Source organism: Neofelis nebulosa, chromosome 15, assembly GCF_028018385.1.
Source record: "Neofelis nebulosa isolate mNeoNeb1 chromosome 15, mNeoNeb1.pri, whole genome shotgun sequence".
NCBI lineage: Eukaryota > Metazoa > Chordata > Mammalia > Carnivora > Felidae > Neofelis > Neofelis nebulosa.
Genome location: NC_080796.1, coordinates 43,406,824 through 43,432,335, shown reverse-complemented (window position 1 = coordinate 43,432,335; position 25,512 = coordinate 43,406,824). Strand labels below are relative to the sequence as shown.

The following is a 25,512-nucleotide window of genomic DNA, read 5'->3' as shown; positions in this document are numbered from 1 at the left end:
TACATGTAAGTGAAATATTTAATGTCTGTCATTCATAAAAGTTACATCATTTACATAGGGTTCATTTGTATATAATAAAAATTTCATCATAATGAAAACTTTTCTGGAAAGTTATATGTTAATTTGTTTAACATATGCTTTGGATATACAGCTAAATAGGAATCGTTAAAAAATTCTTTCTTCAAATATTCCCTTTAACAATTAAAAAAACCTCATTCCTAAATATTTGTTTTTCTTTCCACTTGCTCCTTTGTTTGTAATATCATATGTAATTTGAACTATGCAAAGATTGGATCTTTCCATAGTTCAGAATATATTTGTATACTTCAATAAATTTGCTCATTGCATAGCAAACATGTAAACTTACACAGGATCTATAAATTTTACCCTAATAATCTAAAAACGTTGCTGAAATTTTACATGATAGTTTAGTCTAAGGTTTATTTTTTGTTGTAATTTGTGTTTTCTCTGTGGGGTTTTTTTTTTTTTTTTTTGGAATTTTTAATACATGGGCCAATTGAATACAACAAATAAATAGTCATGAAAAGTTAAAAACCAAGTAAGTCATTTTATCCTAGACTACCAGAATTTAACCTCATTATATTGTTTGGATTTTTTTTTTTTTTTTTACTAAGTATAACAAGTTGGAAATGTATTGTGCTGCCTCTTAAGACAGTGTTCAAAAGTAATTTCAACAGTGTGTATTTAACATAAAGTTAACTATGTTCGCATCAAATAAAATGTTTATTAATGAAAGCTATTTATCATACAAGAAACAGCAAAGATAAGTCATCATACAGAGATGTACACTAGGAGTGACAGATGTAAAAGTGCATGCAGAGATTTCTGTTTAAAAAGGAAGTAATAAACAATAATACTAAAATTACTGGGTTTTGATTCCTATACTCTCAAGTGAGTGATAGCTTTTCTTTGAATTTACAATTGGAAAATGCCATCAACAGATAGGACTAATACACATTAGCAAGCAGGTGAAATGAATGTTTTTGGACTTTATTTTACAACTACTGTGCTTGACAAATGTGTGGGATTTTTTAGCAATAATAATTTTCTTCAAATATGGGGTGGGCATATTACTGCCAGGTTGCTCTGGTTTATACACGGCTTAACTAATTTTGTTTTAAACCACATAACTTTAAGCCTCCATTTGTGTTAGACACCATAAAGAACAGAATTTTTGTTAACATTCAGTAAATGACATTTAAGTCTCTCTCTGTCTCTCTCTCTCTCTCTTTTTTTTTTTTTGGCTCAATAGATTTTAAAATGTATGATTATCATAACCTAATATTGTCTTTGTCTTCACTGCAGTGGATTTCCGATCAAACTTTTCCCCTTCTTTTAATACTTTAGGGAATTTTCAAACGTCGGGATGTTTGGCTGTAATGCCCCAAGATTTGTTCTCCCTGAAAAAAATCATAGTGACAATTTATTAACTACAGAGCAACTTGGCTTTTAGGGGTCTGCAATTTCTATTTTGATTTACAAATATCCATTTGTGCTCAATAGACCTAACATTAAATCTTAATCATAGTTAAGTTTCTTTTCATGCAATTACTTTGCTAATTATCTTTTATTTTTTAATTCTAAAAATTGGGCGGAGTCAAATCGGTGGGGCATTACTTTTATTATAAGAAAATATATTAAAGGTAATTCGAGGTTGAATTACATTGCATATGCAACGGTGTGTACATTTAAAATGAATCAGAAGTTTGGAAATCTGAAAACTATTTGTATGTTTGAATATTTAAAAATTGTTTGTATTCCCACTTTAATAGCTTTTACATATAGATATTGGAAACACACTAGTACAGTTAAACCTTAAATTGATGGGAAATAAAACTCCTTAGATTCAAAATGGTTTATTCACACAAATTTAATAGGATATATCACAATTGTTTGGTCCATAAATATTTAGGGGAAATAGTTTCTATACAATGCATTTATCAATAAACAAAGAAACATGGACAATTTTGCTAGACCACTTACTGTACTATAAACACGAAGCTCAATATATAAGATTATTGAATTTATCAACTATATTTGAAAGAGTGCACAACTGCTTTCTATGACATGTCTGTCCCCTCTAACAGGATACACCATAAAAAGAGTTTCGGAAATAAGAGGTAAAACAGTACAAAACTAGTGAGGTGTCAAAAGGGCTTAAAACAGTTAATTTAACAAACAACACATATATCCTGATTTTTCACAAACTTACTTCCAAGTTATATCATAAGGCACGTAGGAGAACTGAGTTATAATTAGTCTACTTAATAAAGTAGATCTATAGTACCATACATTGTTCTGTCAAAGAACAAAATTTATAAGTATCAATATTTTACCTGTAAAAGTGTATTAATAAGATCTCAGCCTTACCAAGGTTGTTTGGTCTGGTTAGTGGTAAATGCCCAAAATGTAATAGAAATATGAAAAGTCAAGATTTAAGCTCCATATAAGATGATAACCACACTTGCTAAATATATAATGGCAATCACACCTTTCTTCTGTTACAGTGTTAACTTATCTTCCATCATCTTTTTTTTAAAAAATAAGCTACTTTCTGTGCTAATTTTCTAAAGACCCTGAGCAAAAGTTACAATAATGCACTTTAATGTGGGCAGTGAACTGTCAATATGTAACCACACATTTATACAGCCAGAAGGACACCTTTAAAATCTATTAAATAGCCACTTCGACCACCAAAGGAGATTTAAGGGGTCCAAAAAGTGGAGAATATGTGCAAAGTTATTCTTAACAATCCACTAAAGCAAGACATATATCTTGACTTCTTTTTTATTTTTTTTAGGAAATCCACAATCTAATTGGTATTTAACTACAACAGAAGCGTATAGATGAACATTCACCACTGCCCAGACCATTAAGATTTTAGCTTAAATTAAAAGAAAAATAATGCTACTGTAAACTAGGAAATATATTCAGATCAGCATCCACGAGGCTTCTGAGTTTATCTAACTTTAATACTAATAACTTTAAATCTGTAATGCCAGAAAAGTTTTTTTTTTCTGACAAATATATCAACCTATGCCAAAGTAAAATAAAGCAAAACAAACCAAAGAATTCTCATTGTCAATATTAGTCTACTAAGGTTTTCTTTTTTAACATAATTCATATAGAATGCCAGATACAATATCATGGTACAGCTGAAGCCAATTAATAGAGCTATTAATTAAATTATACTGATTTTTTTTAACTTCTTAAAAAATTATATTTTGCTTATTTCCATTTTCCCTAGGAAAAAAAATTAATTTAGAAAGAATGGTTTTAGAACTATCATTTTTAGCTTTAGGTTAACAGTATAGAATTTCAAGCTCTATATGGAATTTTCATAGATACACAGGGAGTTTAAATATTTTTCAAATGTTGAAAAGCAAATAATTAACAAGTGTTCCTGGGATGTACACCCCTAAAGAGAAGGAAAAGTCACATTGCTAGAACAGATTTCTCACCTAATTAATCTTTAATATTTAGAGCTGCTATAGTTAATGCTTTTTGTTTAATCATATTCCTCATTTGTAAGATGAAAGAATAATCAAAACATTTTTTCACTTTTAAAATTAAAAAAAAAACAATGTGAAGTTTTCAAAATTCCATAAGTATACATACAATCGCAAGATTTAAAAAAATAACTTTAATTATCTGATTCTTTATTAACCTAATCATTTAATTGGGAATATGATTATTTGCCCATTATCATACCACTTTTTTTTTTCTTCGAGATTCTGGAAATAAGTAACATACAATTTTAAGAGGCACTTATTAGAATAATTCAAAAACTCTCCTTACCAACTGAAAGCTCTAATTAATTTTTTTTAAAAAATCCAAATACACATTGTAGACAAAAACAAAAAAAAACAAAACAAAACCAAAACGACAAAAAAAAAACCACTTTGTAAAGGAGACAATTCTGTAAACTCATTTGCCAAGTGGCTGCAGATGCTACACACCAAGCTGTTGCTTTTATTTCCCAAATATCTTGTGGGTTAGAAAAAAAAAAATCTTGTAAATAATAAAATAATAATAATTAGAATAATAATAAAAAGAAGAGGAAGAATGAAAAAACAAAAACAAAAACAAAAACCAATGTTAGAAAAGGTTCGTTAAGGTAGTTTGTGAGGGGCTTCCGGATTCGTGGCTGTCCATGTTAGAGGTCACGGATGTCACTACAGTGATAGTGGGATTGGTCAGGTCTGTTAAAGTGGTCGCTGTGCCGGGTGGAGTGAGAGCGCCGCTGTCTGCTGAGGGCGGGGCCGGAAGCGACGTGCCATCAGCTTTATCAACACCCCCATTCTCCTGCCGCAAAAGGTTCCTTCTGAATTTGGCTCGTGCGTTTTGGAACCAAACCTGCAAACCAATCCCAATTGATTTCTTTACCGATGTTTATTTTAGACTTCTTTTGTTTCTCTCTCTCTCTTTTTCTTTCCTTTTTTTTTTCTTTTTTTTTTTTCTTGCTTGCTTTCTTTTTTCTTTTTCTTTTTTTGAGAGTATGTTTTCTTTTTAAATATAATTGTTTTTATTTTTCTTGGGAGAGAAGGGCTGGGGTTTGTTTTGTTTTTGTTTTTGTTGTTTTTGGTTTTTGGCTTTTTTTTTTTTTTAAACAGAGTATTTCAAGTAATACTATGGGTACTCCCTCTCAACTGCATATATCCCCCCAGCACTAACAAGTGCCACTTGGGACAACTGATGCTTAAATGGAGATACCATAGACATGAAAGCACAGAGATACAAGGGGGAAACTATATCCTGATTCCTTAAGCGATTGTTATCTTTTGAGAATGAGGAAAGGCAGGGTCATTGAAAGTTTCACAAAGTAAGAAGGACTCCTATGAAATGAACATCACTGAAACAGATTTCAGGCTGTTCTTGAGTCTGACACGTGATAACTATTCTCCACATAGGAAAAACCCAGGGCCACAGACCCCAAGCAGCCAGAAACTGGTCGGTGGAATTTTAAATGCCTGCTCTTTGTCACTGAGAAGTAGAAGAAGATCACAGGTGACCCACAGCAACCCACTATAATTTCATGAGTTGTATACTCTTACCCTTACAAGTCTAGAAAAACAATTGGACAGCAGGTCTAACTCTCAGTATTTAGTTTTGCTCTACAGTTTGTTAAAATGGGAAAATTCTTGCTACACTTGGTTGCTGAGACACATTAACCATGGCTGTGGCTTTTCCGGAGTTGAAAAAATGAAAAAAAAAAAAAAAAAGAAAGAAAAGGGTCGATCTGAATTTGGAAGGTCATGGCATGTGAGTGAGGCTGCCAAGAGTTTGCTGAAGTAAAACAGCACCAGCAGGTCCCCCTCAAGTCTGTGCACTGAGCCTAACGTGAATGGAAATCTCTAGAGCCACAACGTGTACAAATAACATCACCCACATTAGCAGAGCAGTGAGGTGAGCTGTGCTGGCTTGGGTGGCCCCATCTCTCCATCGATAGGAAGGAAGAATGTGGCTGCATTTCAGAAGATCCTGGGTCTCTCTTTGGGCACCCTCCCGGAAGCCCCTGCAAAATTTCCACACACCCTCTGGGGAGATAACTAAGGTAAACTAATGAGAAGCAGTACAGGAAATATCTGTATTGCTCTAAACAGGGAAGAGAACTGTTTTTACTGGCAAGGGTAAGGGAGATTTACACACAGCCAATGATGGAGGTTTCTTACCTGCAAAACTCTTTTGGTGAGGCCTGTTTTCTGAGCAAGCTGCTTGAGGTCCTTGGCATCCGGGTTGTGGTTGATGGCAAAGTAGGATTTCATGGTCCGGAGCTGGTGGTGCTTGAAGGAGGTGCGCATGCGCTTGGTCTTCTGTGAGGGTGGGTAAGGCTGCTGATCCCGGTCCAAGTGGTCTGCCTCGTTCTCGTTACAACCTGTTGCGGGATCAGTGAACAAACAAACAACTGCTCAGTGGGAAGTCCCGCACTTGCTGCAACGGTAGCGGTAGCGGGCTGTGCGATGCTAGGATAATAAAGCAACGGTGGGAAAGGCTGTCGACCCAATTATAAGCTCTATCGAGACAAGACAGAGGTTAATTACCAAAGTCAGCCAAAGCAGCCTCTTCACGTGGCCACAACCAAAGTTTCTGTAATGGAAAAATGTTAGATAAATCCTCTCTTTTGTATAATGGTTGCTGGAAAGCTGGAGAAGATGAAGAAGTCGCAAGTGTGAAAGAAACATCCCAGGAGTAAAAAGGATCGACTCTAATACGTTTATGCACAACCGCACCCTGCCCTACAGCGCACCCAACAGTTTTTAGAGACTCCACACTTTGTCTGTGTTTGTGAAATGAGACATACTCCCTGAAGGCACTGCTCTTTGTCATGAGGGATATGCAAACCATTTCATCCCTCTCCAATCTGAGAGTTTCTGAGAACCCACCAACTAAGGAAGACTCTAAGTCAGTTCCAATTTTTAGCTTGTTCTGATATTCCTCGAGTCTTCTCAATCAGGAAAAAGGTGGAAAGTAGCTGGAGAAGGGGGAGAGTTTTACAAAATTAGAATTTGTAGATTTCTTATGTAATCCCAAGAATATTATTTTTGAGTGTTTTTAGCTATAGCTGCTTAATATAGGGCAATGCCAGGAAGAAAACAGTTTTCCCTTGGAGTTATTTTAATAAATATTTCTGAAAGAGAATGAGCCCAGACTTCTCTTCACTCAGTTCATGCCTGAAGCACTCCCCACAGCTCACAGTTCAGAGACACTGCTGGTGCCTATTTCTCAGCTCAGACCTTGGCCCTCTTTGCTGTGGATGTTTGTGAGCGGGATTTGAGCTGTGCCCCTGGCTGGTCTGGCAGAAAGAGGGTGACATCTCTCTCCCTGCAGAGCTCTGCTCAGCATTGAGGGTAAAACGACCCAGACTTTGAAACCAGCCGAAGAGTCATTATCCCCAGGATGTAAAGCTGCACATTTAGAAGGTCATTTCCAATAACCTCCTGGCTCTGTGTAGGAAATATGACTACAAAATGAAAAATGTTTTTTGCTAAATATTTACTGATTCAACCAACTTCTCAAAGGGCATGGCATTTTTTTTTCTTTAAACCCTTACTTCAGGTATTTATACATGTATTTTCAGATCTGATCATCCTACATTTTAGCACATTATAATAGAATATCTAAAATATTTACTGATTCAACCAACTTCTCAACTTAAAGGGCATGGCAATTTTTTTTCTTTAAACCCTTACTTCAGGTATTTATACGATGTATTTTCAGATCTGATCATCCTACATTTTAGCACATTATACTAGAATATCTAAAATTAACCTGATCATGTTACTTGGTGGCATACTACTTTACTGAAGAAAGTAAAACATTTCTTAATATTAGCTCTTCTGCTTGGTAAAATATTATTTGCCTGCTATGCTCTGGTTAGAATTATGTTCTGAAACTTTCTGGTAAACCAGCATAATCAGCAGAAACAGTAGTTTGGGCCATCAACCAAGAGGTCAGGCACATCACAAAATCCATTTAACAAGAAATTTGCTCTATTGTAAGAAGACATTACATTAGGCATGAATTAATGTTTCCTTTGTTTAAATTTCCATAAGATACACAAGGAGGAGGGCACATCTGGCAAAAGAGCAGATGAGTTCATTGAGAGAAAGATTATATACTATTCACCTTTGGGTCCCCTGAGTCAAGCACAGGGCCAGGACTCAAAAGCATTCCACCAAGATTTTGAATCTTTGTTCATCAATAAAGTCAAGTGACTATTAATGCAAAGCCAAGTCAACTTGAATGGAATCCAAGTTGGCCATATACATACAAATGTTGAACATATCCTTCTTTTAAACTGCCCAGAAAAGTAACATACCCTCAGAGATAAGAGAAAGAATATACGCTACATTTTATCCTATTTTAGCCCAGTGGGGGATATGTTGGGTTCAAATATTCTACAGAATTGCACTTTCATATCCTCAAATGGATGAAACAGCCTCTTAAGACCTACTATAAAACTATATTTATCTCTAGTAAACTGAGCTATATTTCACAACCAGATTATAAATGTACCCACCACAAAATGGTCAAAGAGGCACACCTGGCTTTGGGGCTTCTTCAAATAAGATTTCATTCTTACCGTATGTGAGTAACATTTAACTTTTCCTGAACAGCACATCAGATTGAATATTACACTTAGAGGACTTAACTAAGTGCTTAACTAATGCCCTTAGCCACTGCCCCAACTCAAGGTATTATTTCTTAGAGATGAATGTGATTCCTAACCTCACTATGTACTCATTAGTCTTTAAAATGAAGTTTATGAAAAATAATCATAGAACAGTGTGATTAAACTGCTTTTCTAAATATGCATTCTACATTCATTATTGCTGATTAAAAATTCAGCAGATAACGTTAGTTCATTAAACACAATTATGGGACTTGTTTCCACACGGTATATGGTTCGGTGTGTAAGAAGATGGTTAGCTCTTTATTAGACAGATATTACTGTATGCTTTTCCTGTGACGGTGTTATCATATTACTCAACTTAAAAGAGCAATCTACTTCTTCCACACAGTTAAAAGGTAACTCAGTGCATTACCCTAAATTGTTTGTGTTTAACTACAGATGCATTGTATAAACTTGCAAGTGATTGTGTTTCCCCAGGGTCTACTTCAGAAGTATACTTGTTTCCCCCCACCCTCTGAATTATGAGATGGAATGACAACTCTCTTAAAACTACTTTAAACGTCCACCTGTAAGTACACATCTGACACACTATAAAGTCAGTGAGAAGATCTAAATATTTTCTTTTCCAGTCACTGATGAAATAATGGTCACCTGTACTAAAGCCAGTTTCTGTTCCGAAGGTATGTAACCTCCTGAGAACTAACTGATCCCTGGGAGACCACTAGGGGTCAGTGCCAGGCTAATTTCACAACTATCAGGCGCTTTCGACTCCAAGAAAACCCAAGGAAAGCAGATTTTAAAAACTGGCAAAAATTTAGTCTCGCCACTATCTCTAAGTTACCCAAATAGGAGCTGCCTATCCTACACTAAATCTTCACTCCTGGAGGGCTGCCTTTCAATCTAGGATTCCAAATAAACTATGTCTCTTTCTAAAATATCTGCCTGGGATCTGCACAGGGAGGATGAACTAAATTAGTAATATTCTCACTAAAAGGCATATTTGCCAGATGTCAAACACTAACTGATCTTTGCCACCTTTCACATCTTCTCTGGACGTCTTTGAATCATAAACATATTTTATGTATATGATTTTTTTAAATATATCAATTCATAGATTGCATTTTAGTGTCAATGCTACTGTTTCTGAAACTAGTTTACAATTAAGCAGAGATGGCAATATAAGACCCAAAGAAAGCAAAAATAATGAGTTAAAACTGTGGGTCCATCTCATTTTCTACCTTTTAACATGTTTTCAATTTGCTGAAGCTTTTCTTTTGCGAGTTTTGTAACAAACTGGCATAGATGGTTAGATGCATAACCATTTTTTTTTTTAAACAGTGGGATTGATTTCTGGTCATGTATCTTTGATCCAGTTTCTCTAGATTATTTATTTCCATCTGATTTTAAAGAAGTATGTACTATTCGTTTGTATCTCTAGGAAAAGTCCAGAAAGGATGGGGTGGATACTAATTAAAAGACATCCAGTCTGAGGTCGCGTGATGTTCAAATTCCGGATAGTGAGGCCTCAGCAACCGTCTCCTCCTGCAGGAGCTAAACAGCATCACCTTTCTGGAGAAACCTTGCGGCATTAATATACAAACTAAAGGCCTAAGTGGAAGGAGATTTTCATTCTTTTTTTTTTTTTTGAAGATATAAATTTGTATTCTCTAGCTACCACTAAATTCTATTGTCCTTAAAGCTCCCAGCTCTTCCCACTAAAGGAAGATCCAAGGCGAAATCAAATTGAGCTAGTTAGATTAAATAAACAAGCGGAAAAAATACGATTGCTTCCCTGTGGCTAGAAATGTCCACCTTTTTGCACACTTTCTCAGGCGGAGGGATTCCCTCTCTCCCAAGGACTCTCCAGTTATGTGGGTCCCGGCCTCTCGGTCTCTGTCTCTGTGTCTCTCTAATTAGGGCATTAGGGCCTTGGTGAGTGGCTCGAGATTCCGATGTCATCTTCTATTAATAAAGAACAATTAGTGCCCTGCCTGTCCTGCTCCGGGGACCTCGCATCAAAGGAGATGAAATGAGCGCGCTGGGCAAAGTGGCCCCGAACCAAACCCCCGCGGAAGTGCAGCAGGGACGAGCGCCAGGCCACGACCCGCAGCCGGGGGTTGGCAAAACCCGGGGCTGCGCCCGCTGCCCCGCCACAAACCGATCCTGGTGGGGTCTGGAGCGAGCCGGCTGGCCTTTTCCCTTGCTCTAGCGACCCTGGCCTGAACCCCTAGGGACAAATGTCGCTGCGCTGAGCTCCCTGGTCGCTAATCTCCCTGGGACGCAGCGCGCCGCGCTGGCCGGGTCGGGATTCCTTCTCCTCAGTTACATCAGCCGAGAACCCCAGGAGGCAGCCCAGCAGAAGGCTGGGGGGAGCCGCCCTTCCTGAGAGGTTTCCCCAGGAAACTCTGGGCTCCGAGCAGGCCTATTAGTTCCAAATGGTTCACGCTGACTGTGTGACCGTGGGTAAATCACTTATCCTACTGGATAACTTTGAGCCACAATGGGTCAGACACCATACCAGGCACTGGGGACCGGAAGGCAAAAACCAGCAAGATCTGTGCTCTGGGACGTCCATGCTTTGGCTGGTACCTGGGTGCTCATGGTAACAGAGTAGGGTTGCCACAATGAGGGTCCCTCGGGTCCCTTCCAGTAGAATGGACTCCCTAGCCTGAGTCTACTGTCAGCTGAGATTCCCAGCCAGGGCTGGGCTGGGCATGGGAAGCCAGTCCTTGGTTTCCCAAGCATTAGCCTGGGGGCTTTCCAGACCCCCCTTTTTTTCCCAGTGTCTGGAACTCCTAAGAAGAGCTTCCTTCCTGCTTGGAGTTCGACGTGCTCGACAAGGTCCATCCCTATCCTCACCTGGGGGATGCAGAGCAGGGGCAAGCTACCAACCATGGGAAACGGATGATTGAGAGATATTGATAAGTGATACATGTCTTCCCAAAGCAAGGGAGAAAGTGTGCTCTCAGGCCTGTTGCCTGCATTTCGTTTTTAATTAAGACAGAAGGCTGGTGGAGGATAAAAGGGTGGCCTGTCACACCACCGCGCTACCTCAGTGGTCCTGACCTGGAGCGTCTTTCAGTTTTCCAGGGGCTCTGGAGGTCCTGGTGGCTTATCATACAGGGAATGAGCTGGCTGGACGACTGCCCTGACCTACGCAAGGGGCAGGCCAGCTCAGCTGCGGAGGGTGATTCCTACCCCTACAGCTGCTTTTTCACCAAGACCAGGGATTTGGTTTTCGACACTCCTGCCAACTGTGTTCCTGATTAACTCTGGGCTGGTGACCACAGCTTCTGCTCCCTCTAGACAGACTGGAGTTGGGCTCTGAAGGTTTTTTTTTTTTTCAGTATATAGGAAAACCTCCTCCAGGATCTATAATTTGGCTTCCACACAGGAATTGCCCTGGGGCTGTTTTGCTCCAACTGGGAGCCAGAAACTAATGGGCTCATTAACTAATGGGCAACAAGGATTTGGCTCTGCCTGTTTGGGGGAAGTCATTGCAGCCTCATGGTTATGAATGTGTTTTTTGCCACAACCTAAATAAAGGTCCCTCTCTCTCTTCCCTCTCCCCCTCTCCTCCTCTCCCCCTCTCCTTCTGTCTCTCCTCTGTTTCTCTCCTTCTTTCTCCTCCTTCTGAGCGAAAGGGAGGTGTGCTGAGGAAAGGGGAGTGTTCAGCAAAACACTCTTGCCACCAGATCTCGGACGGGAAAGGAGTTCTGCGGAATCTTCCGCTGGGCAGCCAGAGGCCAGGGCTGCTGGAGGGGTGAGGGGAAAGTAGCAGGGCTCACCTGAGTTGTAATTGACCATGTCCACTCCCAGCGCTGGGCTCTTCCGCTTCCGGGGCCGCCCTTTCTGCACAGTGCCAGTGCCGTTGAAGTAAGGCAGGGCCAAGCCGCCGCTCTTGGCCGCCAGCTCGGTGTAGCTCAGCTGCGGTGTGTACTCCCCTTGCAAGAGGGTCTCGAAGTGGGCGCGGCAGTACACCAGGCTGTCCTTCATGCCAAAATGGTCGCCCGTGGTCAGGGTCTTGTTGCAAGTGGAGCAGGTGAAACAGCTCAGGTGGTAGACTGAGTCTCGGGCGCGCATGACCATCTCGGAGGCGGAGATGCCAAGGTGGCAGCGGGCACATCTCTGCACAGAGAACCTTCTGGAAAAACAAACCCGTCAAGTCAGGGCGCTGCCCAGGGTTGAGGCAAAGACGGGGCCATCTCCCACCCGTGACACCTGGGGTTTGGTCAGCGGTGGCCCAAGACGGGCACGTAGGAGGGTTCCGGGAGAAGAGGACACGGGTCCGTTTGCATTTGGTCATTAATTTTGTTTACTTTTTGACCTGTTCTGGTGAACCAGGACAAAAAAACAAAAAACAAAAAACAAAAAAAAAACCTTACATTAAAATAAGAAGAATTGGGTAACATCCTCAGTTTCCTTTTCTGTAAAGATTAAAAGGAAAAAAACCACAACAAACAAAAAGCCAAACAAAACAAAACAAAACCAAAAACCTGCACTTAGCTAACTCGAACGCTATGGAAAGAATCTTAAATTTCAACGCCGAGGGAAAGCGTTTCATCCGTTACAAAATATCCTATGAAGGGTGGTATTATTATTATTATTGATATTTATGGATGTGTGAGTGTACGTGAAAGCATTCAGACAGACGCGTTCGCAGAGGAAAGCTTATTCTTTTTTAATCACCTCTCTCCTCTGATTGAGAGCAGAGCGAGGTCACTTGCACATAACTGTTCTCTTTCCCACCCCAGAAAAATAACTGGGACGCATCACAAAAAAAGATCCCCCGAGTTTACTCTCCAGGCTGACCAGCACGGTTCTAACTCGCCGTGAATGGAACTCAGAACTGAGTGGCTTAGGTTTGTTTCACCAACGGCGATTATTCCTTTTCATGGTCATTTACGCGGTTTCCCGCCACCCTTGTGAAAACATAACACCCGGATACGGCCGCCTGGACCACCAGTTCATTTCCAAGGTGCGGATCTCGCCCCGTTCGTAGTAAACGGAAAGAGAGAGAGAGAGAGAGAACACCCCGCTTCGGTGTTGGTCGACAGACACGCGTGCATTCAAGATTCCGAGCTTTCCCCAGATCCCCTCTACCGAGCTGTGCAGTGTCGGGAATGGGTGCTATTCACTGGCAGCTCCAGACGTTGGGGGTTCCTCCCACCCATCCTCACTGCCCTTGGTGAGGGTGGCTCAGCTCGAACCCGTCTGCAGTAGACTTCCCTGGTCTCGGGATTGGTAACAGTACCCCGAAGGGGCGAAAGGGGGCGAACCGAGGGGAGGCTCCCCGGCTCGGGCAGGTGGCCGCGCCAGGTGTACCAGGGCGTAAGAGATCGATAAGGGCGGGAATACCTGTAGTAATCCTCCTTGCAGTAAATGCTACCGTCCTTGGCGAAGCAGGTGAGCTCCGACTCGAGGGCCAGCTTACATTCACAGCACTTCAGGCACCTCAGGTGCCACTGTTTGTCCACAGCCAGCAGGTAGTACCTGTCCGAGATCTTGCCCCCGCAGCCGGCGCAGAGAGCGGGCTTCTCGGGGCTCAGCGGGGGCATGCCCTGCAAGGCAAGCACAACGCACCGCTGAGGAGGACGTGCGGTGGGGACGCACAGCTTCGAGACCCCTCTCCGAAGCTCAAGTCGTTTGGGGAGCACCTCCAGGGGCAGGGGCCACAGTGCAAAGGCAAACGTCGGGGAAAAGTTCCCCGCCGCGACTCACTCCATTTCTGTAGTGTCTGCCTGGACCCGGCGTGCGCATCCTCCTGGGACTATTAACCTAAAGACGCGTCGGCCACCTCGAGCCTCTTTAAAATGCTAGGACCGCACTGAGCAGAGGTTGGGCGGGTGCTCCCCAATTCGCATGTACAAGCTAAAAATTGTGGCTTTCAACGCACACAAAACTAAACAACGGAAATTTTTACTGGGGAGTGGAGAGGAGATTTGGAAGAACACAGACTTTTTTAAGACATTGTATTTCTCTAAATTCCTATGGGCAGAGTTAAGTTAAAAGGAAGGAAGCGATTATTATACCCGTGCTCACAATTTGGTCTACATTGTTTTGATCTGGATAGATCTGGCTGTTCTCTGTTTTTCAGAGATATCGGTCCCCTCCCCAGTAAGGGTATAAAGTGCCTGTTCCCAGGAAGAGTCTATTGTCTGGTCCCCTCTGCACAGTCCCTCTTTCCCGGGCATTAACATACCCAGGAGATCTGTGTCCTGAAAATCTGTTTAGTGGCCAGGTTAAGCTTCCCGCCCGCTGACCCACCGACAGGGCCGAGGATGAGGAAACCTCACCTTGACCAGCCCAGCCCCGCCACGCAATTAGAGTTTGGGTTGCTGCTTTTTGTTTTTAGACAAGATAGTCACAGCAAGGAAAAAGAAAAAGAAGGAGGTAACCGCTGGACATCTCCCTCAAGACTAGCAGGAATGGGTTGGACTTCCCCACAAAACTTTGGCGGGCCTGGAAAAGTAAAGTCCCGTCCTTTACTCAGACCAGCCCCCACCTCCTCCCCGGTACAGAATTCATGTTGCAAATGTGGAAACACCCACGAGCTCGGTTACTTGGTGGAACCCCAAACACCACTGACCCGCTCGGGGCAGAGTACCGGGTTAGTTTGCGCTACAATCCCCGGTGTGTTGCCAAAGGATGTGCACAGCTCTGTTTGGCTGAAATCATTTCCGGAGGCTTCTGCAGTTTTCCCCTGCCGGCTCGTAAGTGGGAAAGGGAAGCACATAGACTATTAATTGGTTTTCTTTATTAATCGGACATGACTTTCATTAATATGAATAGCGGTAACAGTGGTCGTTGATTACACCGCTCAAGGGCTCCGAAGCTCTCGGCTGGGGCTAGGTGCCCGGCTCCTCCGGATTTTTATTAGGTTTCCCCCTGCACGTTCCACCCGCCCGGCCCGGAAGTTGAACGCCGTCCCGCTTCGCTAGAGGGGCCGAGCCGGGCTGCCCGAGACCCCGAAAATCGCCGGCTTAGGCAGTGCGGAGCTCCGAGCGTCCCGAGAACTGAAGGTGGCCCAGTTGAGTCCGAGTCCTCTCCAAAGGTCCGGTCACCACACCCAGAGACTAGAGCCACCTGGGCTCCTGCTTGGCCCGGACGCCCCGGCTGCGCGCGCCGTCCGCGCGTTGCCCGCGCCCAGCTCGCCCTCCCGGCCGCCACCCTCGCCGGGGAGGCGCCCGCAGTCTGGGGGGAGCGGAGACCAGAGGTTGGGGGCTGCAGAAGAGGACATCCCCATCCTCTCACTCCCGGCCCTCCCTGCTCTGCCGGGAACAGCTGCGGCAGAGAGTTGCGAGCTCACGGTCTCGGTCGCGGAGACATTTCAAGCCAGAAAGGCGGCCGTTTCTTAGCCCGGCAGGCAGTGGGCGCGGAGAGAACCCACCCGACAGCCGGGAACGGACGTTCCCTGGGACCCTCCATCCTCAACTCGGCCGGCCAGCGATGGAAACCCGGCTTCGCCGAGCGCGCAGGGGCGCCTGCCTCCCGCCGCCGAGGGGGCCCTTCCTTACCGCGTCGCGGCCGTTGAGCTGAGCGCCTTTGGCCAGGCGGGCCTCGGTCTTAGATCTGCGCTCCATCTCCTCCATGATACCTTGGATGTGGCCTCCGGAGATCCCGTGGAAGAGCATGGCTGGGGGACGGAAAGGACACGAGTTGTCTTCTGCTCGGCACCCCACTATTTCCATATACACACGCCCGCGGCTCTCAGCTCATCCGAGTGAAGGAGCAGAAGGGACCGCAGAGAGCTGCGTGTTGGAGGAGCGCAGAGGCGCTCCGGGACAGAGGGCAAGAGGGAGAGAGGGAAGAAGAAAGAGGCAGACGGAGTGGAAATTGGTCTGCTCGGAAAAGAAAAAAAGAAGGGGGGGGAACCCCAGCGTCTCCCTGAAGGAGATGTGCAGAAAACAAACAAACAGGGACGGAGGGGAAAGGAGACGAAGAAGGCGAATCTTACTGCTCTGAGAGATCGAATTACTAATGGGAAACAACACTGCAGCGGGGGGAGGAAAACAAAATCTGGCGAAGAAAGAAAATAGTTTCGAACACAAAGAAAGAAAAAGAAGTGCTATTTTCAGCGGTCCCTGGCTGCTTGCAAGTTCCCAGTGCCTGTAGGTTGGGTTGGGGACTGCTCCTGCCGTAGCTGTGTCCAATTTGTTAAGAGACTAAAGCCAGCCCATTTTTGATAATTTAGTAGGAGGAGTTCTCTCCCTGGAGCTGCCACGGATTTTTATTCAGACAACAAAGACCTGTCACACTCCTCTCAACCCCCTGGTGATGGGCAAGCAGGGACAAACATTACAAAGGGGAGGGGGCTGGAGGGGGGGGAGTAGGAGGGGGCATTTACTTCCCCCCCAACACACACACACACACACACACACACACACACACACACACACACATCCTTCCAAGAGTTCCCAGTAATCATGTTTTAAAGGGGAAAAGGAGCCCATATTGTCCCCGCCCTTGTGCAGGAGGCAGAAAGCCCATCTATTTGGTCCAAGTTCAAGATCAGACCCCAGCTCAAGGCACACAGAATGTCAGCTCCAAACTTTGGGTTTCCTCTTTGTGGACTTTCACGGTCTCTAGGTTGCAGGGGCTCCCAAATAAGTAAATGTTAAACAGAGATTCCTCTCTTCCCGTCTTCTTCAACTCACTTTTTAAAAGCAGGTCTCCTCACCTCTCCTAGAGGCCCTCCACCCTACCAGAGCCTGGAGCACCACCCCCCCCAAAGTGAAAAACAGGCTAGGAGAACCTAAGATTCTGGCTATTGGTGGCAAAAAAGCTTTTCTTTGAAAAATGAATGTAGAGGACGAGGCATGGACTTGTAGTGGGGAGTACTCAACTGAACCATGATGTGGGGTGAGGTGTTCTCTTACCCAATTCAGGTTTGCAGGTAATCTGCTGGGGATCCCAGGGTCCCCCTTGAAACCTGTCGATGCGGGCAGCAAGTGGAGGACCCTGAAGGACTAGGTGCCTGCCCTGTTGCGTGCTGTTCCCACTGCCCTTGTCGGACGGGGACTTGTAAAACTGGATGTGCCGCAATTTTAGGAGGATGTGAAAGGGGCTCCTCGAGGTGGAGGAGGGGAAGGTGAGAGCTGACAAGCAGAATGGCAGACCTGCGCCTCACAAGAGGCAGGATTGTTCTGTCTCCCTCTATTCCTGTTAGCGGTGGCCCCTCCTTGGCCCTATTAAAAAGTGTCCACAATACTCCGATATTGTCGATTCATGCAAGCCACCAGAAGCCCCCTAGGGGCCCGAAGCGCACAGCAGCGGCAGGAACCAGCCCAGCTTTAACCAGGGAAAGTAGGAAGCTGGGGCTGCTCTCTGCTTCTTTCCTTCCTAGTGCCTGCCTGTTTCCCACCACCCCCATCGGCTTTCCCAGGAATGGCTCACGTCCCGACACATCCTGGATACCTCAGAGGGGTATGCTGGTGGCAGACTTGCTTCTCTCTAGGGAAACTGACTTGGAACAGCGGCCCAATTTGGAAAGATGAAGGGAGACAGGGAGGGAGAGAAAGAGGAGGGAAAGAAGAAAGAAAGAAAGAAAGAAAGAAAGAAAGAAAGAAAGAAAGAAAGAAAGAAAGAAAGAAAGAAAGAAAGAAAAAGAAAGAGATGGGAAGAAATGAGAGAATGAAAATGAGAGGGAGAGGAAGGAAGGAAGGAAAGAAAGAAGGAAGGAAGGAAAAAAAGGCAGGCAGGCAGACAAGAATGGAGGGAGGAAGGGAGCTACTCTCTGCAGCAGTCTGACTTCCTGTCCCAAAGCTTCGCCTTCTGAAGCTGCTGGAGTCACCTCTTCCATGAAACCCAAGACTCCACTGCTTCCCCCTGCTCTTTTCTCAGGGTCAAAAATAATGTTATTTGCAGACTGGACGCTGTTACAGTCCTCCGGGTGCCAGAATACAGCTCATAAAACACAATTTCACACAAAAATGAAGCCAATCAAGTGAACTAAGCTGGAGACCTACCCCCCCCCCCCACTTTGGCAGCCCTACTGGACAGCAGGGCTGCTATTTACTGTAAGTAATGTAATTAGCCCCTTTGGATGGAAATCAATGAGCTTTTCAAACCCACGTGCACAAATGAAGGGCCCCAAGGAGGGGCTGGGACCAGCAACCCTTTCAGAGACAGCAGGTCCTCTCACAAAGGGGCAGATTGCCTTCCCACAAGTCAACAGCTAAATGGACTCAGACCCCAAGGAGGAGGAGGAGAAGAAGAAAGAGGAGGGGTTTCTGAGAAGAAAGTTGGTTAGTTAACCCAAGGAAGCTCCAAGGAAAAAGTAAATTTGGGACCTCAATCCAGGGACTGACTTTGTCTAGTTTCTGATTTAAACTGCCGCTCTCCCCCCACCCCCCGCCCCATCACCACCTACCAAATGGGGGTGTTTGGAATTTGGCTTGGCTGTTATTCGATTTTGGTCCGGGTCAGCAAAAAACGAAGAACCCAAGAATACCACCCTATTCTTGCAAGAGATGAAACTTTAGAGACTCTTTGAAGGGAACGTTTAACCAACAACTGCAAGAAAAAGCCAGAGTTCGGTGAAGTCTCCAAGGAAGCCAATCACAGAAATGATGTAAACCATCCACACATCCACCCATCCATTCATTCTTCTTTTCCACAAGTATTTGTTAATCATCTATCAGGTACTGGCAGGGCAGACTCCCTTCTACAATAGTCTTTGGGGCTGGATCCCAGCTATGCCTGCTTTTTCTTATAAACTCAGGTTATAAGTTCCTACACCCGGTGGGAGTTGCTACTTCCCATAAAGAAGCCAACTGCCAGGAGTCTTCCTTCGCAGCCAATGTAGGAAGTTTTTAGAAAGCTAGGGGTGGGGCAGGGGGTGCTGCTGGGGTTTGGGAGGTCCTTTTTAATCCTGCAGAAATTACTCCCCATCCACCCAGCTCTGCCTCCTCTCACATTTCCTTGAAGAAGCCCACGGTGGGGGGGAGGGGGGAGGAAATGCTCCAAGAACTGGGTGTATCCTTTTTGTCTTGGAGCCCTTGAAAGATACCTAAGAGGGCCCCCCTTACTACCCCTTATTCACAAAGGACAGCATGCACTTTAAGGAGAGCATCTTTGTAGCTCAGACTTCTTTCACCTATGGTGAGGAGGGACTGGAGCCAGTCGTCCCTCAGAATAGCCCGAGAGTGCTCTATAAAAGTCGGAGTGTTCCCTGGTTCATTTCCTGGGGCTCCGCCTATCTAAATGGGACAGGTGCAGTGGGCTCCCCCCACCTGGGGCCCATAATAGGATGTCAACTCTCCTCTCTGAACTCAAAGCTGTATTTGGAGCAGTGGGGCAGAACCCTGGCCAGGTGCAGCCCTCCTCACAACTGGGCACACGCAGTTCACTCTTTTCAGTGCTCCAGGATCCATCCATCTGGCTACTGTTGCAGCTTTCAGAAGAGCGGGCGTTTGGTCTCTAGCAGGGCAGAGGAGTAGGGACGAAGGGTTCAGGGTCCTGGAATCTCCACGAAAGTGGCAACTTTGTCCCAGACACCTGCCTAGAAAAACTCCTCAGAGAGCAAGAGACAGGAAATAAAGGGAATGCATTGCTCTGCCCTGGGAGCAACCAGAGAGGGAAAACCCCAGCAGACCCATCTCTTGATAAGATAGGCAACTCAAGTTCTCTTTATATCTGAATCTTGGAGGCCAAGATCCTGTGCCCCGGGTTTGCCCTTAAAAAGGCAGAGGTCACCTTTCCTCCTGACCCAGTTGAACTGTTTGAGGAGCCCCCTTGGTCTGAAAGGTGCAGCTCTGGAAGCAGTGTCTGGCTTTTGGCACTGTTGAGAGCGTCCCAGGGCCTGGGGAAATCAACGTCATCTGGGGTTAGGCACCGCTCACTCAGTGCTGTCACCCTGGCTGCGCTGGGCGGAGGGCCAGCGGATGTCCCCGAGCCACCGGGCCTTTTCTAGTCGGTGCGCATAGGGAATCTCTACGTTCAAACAGGTCCAGACGGGCGCTGCAGCACGGGAGCATCTCTGACTCAGCCCTGCTAGGAGGGCCTCCCTCCAGACAGATGGGAGTGGGCTGAGCGGAGCTGGGCCGGGGGGAGTCCTCCTGCGCCGAGGGGAGACCCAGGGCCGCGCCCCAGCTACGCGCCATTAGAGCCCCACAGCCCTGCCCCTCTGCGCTCTCTGAACCACGCACCTCGTCGGCACCCTCAAAGCCACCTGCCCATCGTTCGCTCAGTTCAAATCTCCTTCCTCCGTGGCCCCTGGCTTCTTTTCCGGGGGGGTGGACGGATGCCACGTCCGAAATCTGAAGCCCTTTTACCTGACATTTGCCGCGCCGCTGGCCCTCAGCCGCCCGAGGAATAAAGGGAGATGTCCCGCACCACGGCCTCTGAGGTCGCGCGCCGGAACTGGTGCGCGGGTTTGCATTGAACAAAAAATGTCCGGGAAGCCAGTTTCCAGTTAAGCTTTACACAGGTGAGCAGCGGTGTCAGCCCTGCCCCCCCATCCTTTCCGGTGGGGAGACGCCCCCAGCAGCATCGGGGAGGGTCGAGGGCGCATCCCTCTCGCCGCCACGGATAACTCGCGGCTCAGCACCACCGTGACCTCCACGTCCCCCTCTCCATCCTCAAAAAAGTCAAAGACATTCAAAAAAAAAAAAAGGCAAAAGGAGGGAAACGCAGCTTTCAGGAATCTTGGCAGGAGACTGAACGAGACTACGTTTTAGAGTCTTCTAAACGTGGTTTAATTTCTAACACACACACACACACACACACACCTCTTTCTTCCACCCAGTGAAGGCGCTCACACGCGTGTGCGCGCACACAACACACACACTCACCGATGTGCACAGCAGCCCAAGAGAAAGGGCAGAGGACACGAGAAGGAAACTGGTGTATAACTCACCTGCCTCTAGAGTGGTGCCGTTCAGCATTCTTAGAGCCAAAGGAGTTGATCACGCTGTAATGGTGGCTGCATTGGCAGAGAAAAGCCGCGCGTCAGCCGGGCGGTGCGGCCCGGGGCCCCGGGCGCAGTCTACCACCCCGCTGGGATGGTGCGTGGGAACCGCTCCTCCCGCCGCGACCTCGGGCGTCGGGCGGCTACGAGTGAAGCCCGGCCTGCCTCCGCTAGTGCTCGGGACGCTCCTGGGGCGCCCGGCCGTCCGGGCGCACACCCAGGCCGGAGAACTGCTCCTAGGAGACAACTCCCGTGGGGATCTTACCTTGAGGTCCAGACGTTTCCCCCCAAGAACCTGATCCTCGGCGAGGGAGGGCGGTAGGCTGCGGCCAGAGGTGCGGGCTGGTCCCCAGGTCTTGGCAGAGGGTTCCTCTGCTAATCCAAATAAATAACCCGTTGGGTGGAAATCAAGCTCGCTCGCGCTCTCTGTCTGTCTGTCTCTCTCGGAATTGACCCGAATCCCTCACCTCTGACCCGCAGCTCCTTCCACCTGTCTTTTATTTTCAGTTTATGCTTCCAAATCGGGAGGAGGAGGAAGGGGTGGGCAGAGGGCAAAGACGCGGGCTGGTGCGCGGAGACGCGCTCTAAGGCTGCGTTCAGCCCTTCCAGCCTCTCAATAATCAGGGGAGGTGTTAATGGAGGACTCGGCTGTAACTGAACCTCATAAAGCCCAGAGCATCTTGAGGCTTGGGCGCAGCGGGGGTGCTGGGGTCCCGCGGCGCGCCCTGGGCTCCCGGCCCCCCAGCAGGCCTTTGCCTTCCTGGAGCTCGTACCTAAAAGATGCTGCCGCCAGCTGGTGCCTGCATAGACCGTGAATGGGCGGTAGCTCCTGCGGGAAGCCGGGCTAAGCCATTGATTGCTCCCCCGCCGCATCCCCGCCTTCCCCTCCCGGTCCTTCTTCACTCTCGGCGCTCCCGGGCTGGGCGCCGGGGACCCAGCACTTTGAGGTGCACTTGGCGCACTACAGCGGCATTCCCAGTCGGGTCAGCGCGGGGGCTGGAGGTGTCTCTCCCACCGGCCCCGGCTAGGAGGTGCGGATGGCGATTAACCGGGAGAAAACCGACTCAAACCTTGGGGGATGAGCATTCTCGGGGTCACAGACAGACTCCCAGACCCGGGACGGGGCGGGGGCCAGGTTACCTGGTGTCAGGTTCCCGAAGGGGCTGCGTCGCCCCAGCGGCCCCGGGCGCAGGCGGGCCTCGGGGAAGCAGAGCGAGAACCGGGAAGCCGGGCCTCTGGCCAATTATTTACTCACTCCCCCACCCAGTGCGCTCCTCGCAGTCGGCGACGGGGGGGCGGGGGGCTGCTGGGAGGCTCCTGCGCGGGTGCGGGAAGGGCGTGCGAGCAGCGAGATTGGCGGCTCGGGGCTGCGGGGTCCGGGTGCCCGAGCGGCCCTCCCTCCCCCGCCCCTCCCCGCGGTGCCACCGGCGCGGATCCTGCGCGTTGCGTGGGCTGAGGGCGCCGAGGGCCGGGGCGCCCGCGCTCGCATCAGCCGCCTGAGAAACTAGTGTGGGATGGGGGCGCCTGAGGCTGTGCGGGGCGGGAGGGGGGACCACCTCTTCACCAGACCCGCAAGCTCCGCCACACGGCTTAGGGGTGGTAAGGGATCCAGCCGGAGGCACGAATCCGAGCCCGCTGGCTTTCCCTTTCCGTCCCAAATCCCGGAATGTGGCGCAGAGCACCCAGGACAGAGACCCTGGTTCCACTCGAACACTTGGCTTCGGGGGCCAGTCCCACCGGCGACTAGTTCCACTACTTTACCTTTAAGTTCCCCTCGCCCGCGACGTTTCCCTTCCCATCTTGGTCCCCTTGGCTCTCTCTCTCTCTCTCCTCCAGACCCCCACCCCCACCCCCCGCCTTATTTCGGTCCGTTTTCTCAGCCAGGGAGGAGAGGAGCCTCTCAAGTTTAGCTTCTGTGCTCCCGGCGAAGCCAGCGAATGGATGGATGGTTGGCGATACCGACCAGAAACGCTTAGGTGCTTTCATTCATTCCTGTTCAAAGCAGAGGATTTTTATCCTCTTTGGGGTCACGAACCGTTTTAGATATTTGGGGGGGGGGGGAAGCATTCACTCTACACACACACACACACACACACACACCACTAGGTGCGTGCTCACTGAAGCGCACACCGGAGCTCACGCTTTGGTACAAATTTTGAGTGGGAAGATGTGGGTCATCATGAATCTCCCAATCCCTCGAGAGCCCATGTTTCCCAGGTTTACACTGTTTTACACCTTTAGTCTCAAAAAAGGGGGGTCGTGTGTCTGGAGATTTTGCGTCATGAACCCAATCTTGAAACCGTTTGTAGGGAGGAGGGTCAGTTCAGCGCTGGGGTGCCCACACACAGCAGGGCCCCCGGGGTCCCGGGTAGGCTGGGCGTCCAGGAACGACTTAACCCCTAAGTAAAGACAGCTGAGGGCTGCTCTCCAACCTTTTCTCAGAAACCAAGTTCTCCACAGAGGTGTGCAAGAGGGTGTTGACAATCCCCTCCCCACTACACGCACGCGCACACACACTTAAACATCTCCCTTTTTTTTTTTTTTTTTTGAGGGCAGAGTTTTGGCACCCGGAAGTACCTTTTAATTGTTGCAGGGTAGTGAAAGATAGCACCGACTTTTAAATCTTCCCCCGCAGAGCAGACGTCCAGAAACTCAAGCCTTTGGTGGAAGGTACATAGGATGAAACGGCAGGTGTTGGTATGGAGCGGAGAGGGAGGTTCCTTCCGGGCTGGCCGCACATTGTGAGGCCTCTAAGTGCTCAGAGGAAGGCAGCACACCAAATGCCATTCGCCTGGTAGTGAGCCGGCTTCCCTAGCTTTGTCTGGAGATTAATTTAAACCCGGCTGCTTTCTGGCAGTGGAAAAGCGCATGCAGGAACAGACTTTGCAAATGCCTTGGATAAAGGGCATTGCGGTGGAACAAAGATCGGCCCAGGGCCCAGCAGCATCTATCTCCCCTTCTGGTGGACCCTTCTTTTCCAAACACACCAGGTGTGGGAACCCCAAGTTTCATTTGAAAAAAAAGGGGGGGGCATTCTCTTCCTTGCCCTGCAAAATCAAATGGGCTAGCCAGACTTCTGAAGAGAGCGAAGTATGCATTGCAATTCACCTGCAGTGAAAACTACCAGGACAGGGCCCTAGAGAAAGGAGGTCCCCCTGCTTCAGGGAATTTATGCCCATCCTCCACCAAGGTAAACCCCACAAGAAGATTTCCCAGTTCCCCGGGTTCCAGCGGGTCTTTCTATGTTGGAAACAATCTAGAAATTAATTCCCCTTGACTTATGGTGACTTATGATAGGAGTCTCCAGAAACCATGAAAGTGGAGCAGTGCCAGGGTTGACTTAAACTGGGAAGTTTCTATTTCTCGGCATCCACATGTGTTTGTATACACACACCCAGTAAGAAACCTGAATTTTTACTTTACAATGTGTGAATACAATATAGCTTGGAGCTCTTGCAGTGAGGCCCATTTATGTGGCCATATTGTGTTTAATGTGGGAGCAGCGCCCGCCGCCACCCCTGACGTGTGGTTCACAAGCATCTCCTCAGAACCACAGTGGAGAACTTCAGACCTTGGCTACCCGGCCCCAGATGCTGGAGAGAGTAAGAGCGCCCCCCATCCCCCAACGGCTACTCCTTCCTGGTTGCCCACAGCTTGAAGTTCTGCCAGAAAGAGTCCCCCATGACAATCATCCCTGAGGGACATCGGAGTCCTTTTTCTTGGGCCAGTTTCCTACGGTAGGAAGAACACGGGGAGGAGGAAATAGCTGCCTCTAGGAAGGAGACATCCCATAAGTTATTTCCGTCTGTCAAGGGGCTTTCTCAAAACACTGCCTTACACGGTGCTTTTCAAAATGAACTTCCTTTCCTCTTTCTCTTGTTTCTTCAGAAAGATGACCTTTTCAGGCTCCATTTCTTTCTCTTCTCCCTCTGGGGACTGCTGAAGAAAGCACCATCCAGCTCCCACCCAGAAGGTGGACTTGGTAATCTTCAAATCTAGTGGAAAACATTGAGCTATCCGGTTGCTTCTTGACCTGAGAATAGAAAGGAAATTGGCTCCCAGGAGTCCATAAACCTGTCCGGAAAGCCTGACTGCCTCCACAATTGTAATGCTTACCTCCTTCTCCTATTCCCCTCCTCAAAATGATTTCTAGAGAGGACAACACCAGGCCACAGAGACTGACTTTTTACATCCCAAGAGGCTGCCAACACCTCACAAGGCCCACGGGCAGGGTTACTTAGGGCACCACAGTGGGGGCAATAGCAAAACTGGGGCACTAAAATGCCAACGTTTTGGGAAAACAGCTTAATATTTGATGTAAAAATAACAGCATAAATCACAATCAAGGGGGAAACCAGAACTTTACTGGGCTTCCTTTTCACTTATTTTACAGTTTGGAATGTCTTTTACTTTGACTCGAAGATGTGAGAAGGCACCAGAATCTCTT

The 25,512-nt window shown here is 47.2% G+C and overlaps 1 protein-coding gene across 4 annotated transcripts; it reads right to left on the bottom strand.

Moving 5' to 3' along the window:
- On the bottom strand, positions 1–21,596 carry LHX9 (LIM homeobox 9). 4 transcript variants are annotated; one of them, XM_058700657.1, is made up of 7 exons: positions 21,331–21,596; positions 21,015–21,080; positions 15,673–15,791; positions 13,514–13,716; positions 11,944–12,299; positions 5,694–5,896; positions 1,874–4,377 (listed from the first exon to the last, which is right to left on the bottom strand). In XM_058700657.1, exons 2-7 carry the CDS (start codon positions 21,040–21,042, stop codon positions 4,120–4,122), a joined length of 1,167 nt encoding a protein of 388 aa, XP_058556640.1. In that variant the 5' UTR covers positions 21,043–21,080; positions 21,331–21,596; the 3' UTR covers positions 1,874–4,119. The 4 variants fall into 4 exon arrangements, with proteins under 4 accessions (XP_058556642.1, XP_058556640.1, XP_058556641.1 ...); XM_058700658.1 differs by lacking the exons at positions 21,015–21,080; positions 21,331–21,596 and adding an exon at positions 16,113–16,396; XM_058700659.1 differs by lacking the exons at positions 1,874–4,377; positions 21,015–21,080; positions 21,331–21,596 and adding an exon at positions 1–1,421 and having other exon boundaries at positions 15,673–16,394.
- Between the last annotated feature and the right edge of the window lie 3,916 nt (positions 21,597–25,512).

Coding starts and splice junctions, on each gene's coding strand:
- LHX9 (XM_058700656.1), bottom strand. CDS start 15,846: ATGGAAATAGTGGGGTGCCGAGCAGAAGACAACTCGTGTCCTTTCCGT. Junction 12,300..13,513: donor TGCAAGGAGGATTACTACAG/GTATTCCCGCCC, acceptor TTGTTTTTCCAG/AAGGTTCTCTGTGCAGAGAT. Junction 4,378..5,693: donor TCACCAAAAGAGTTTTGCAG/GTAAGAAACCTC, acceptor ATTGGTTTGCAG/GTTTGGTTCCAAAACGCACG.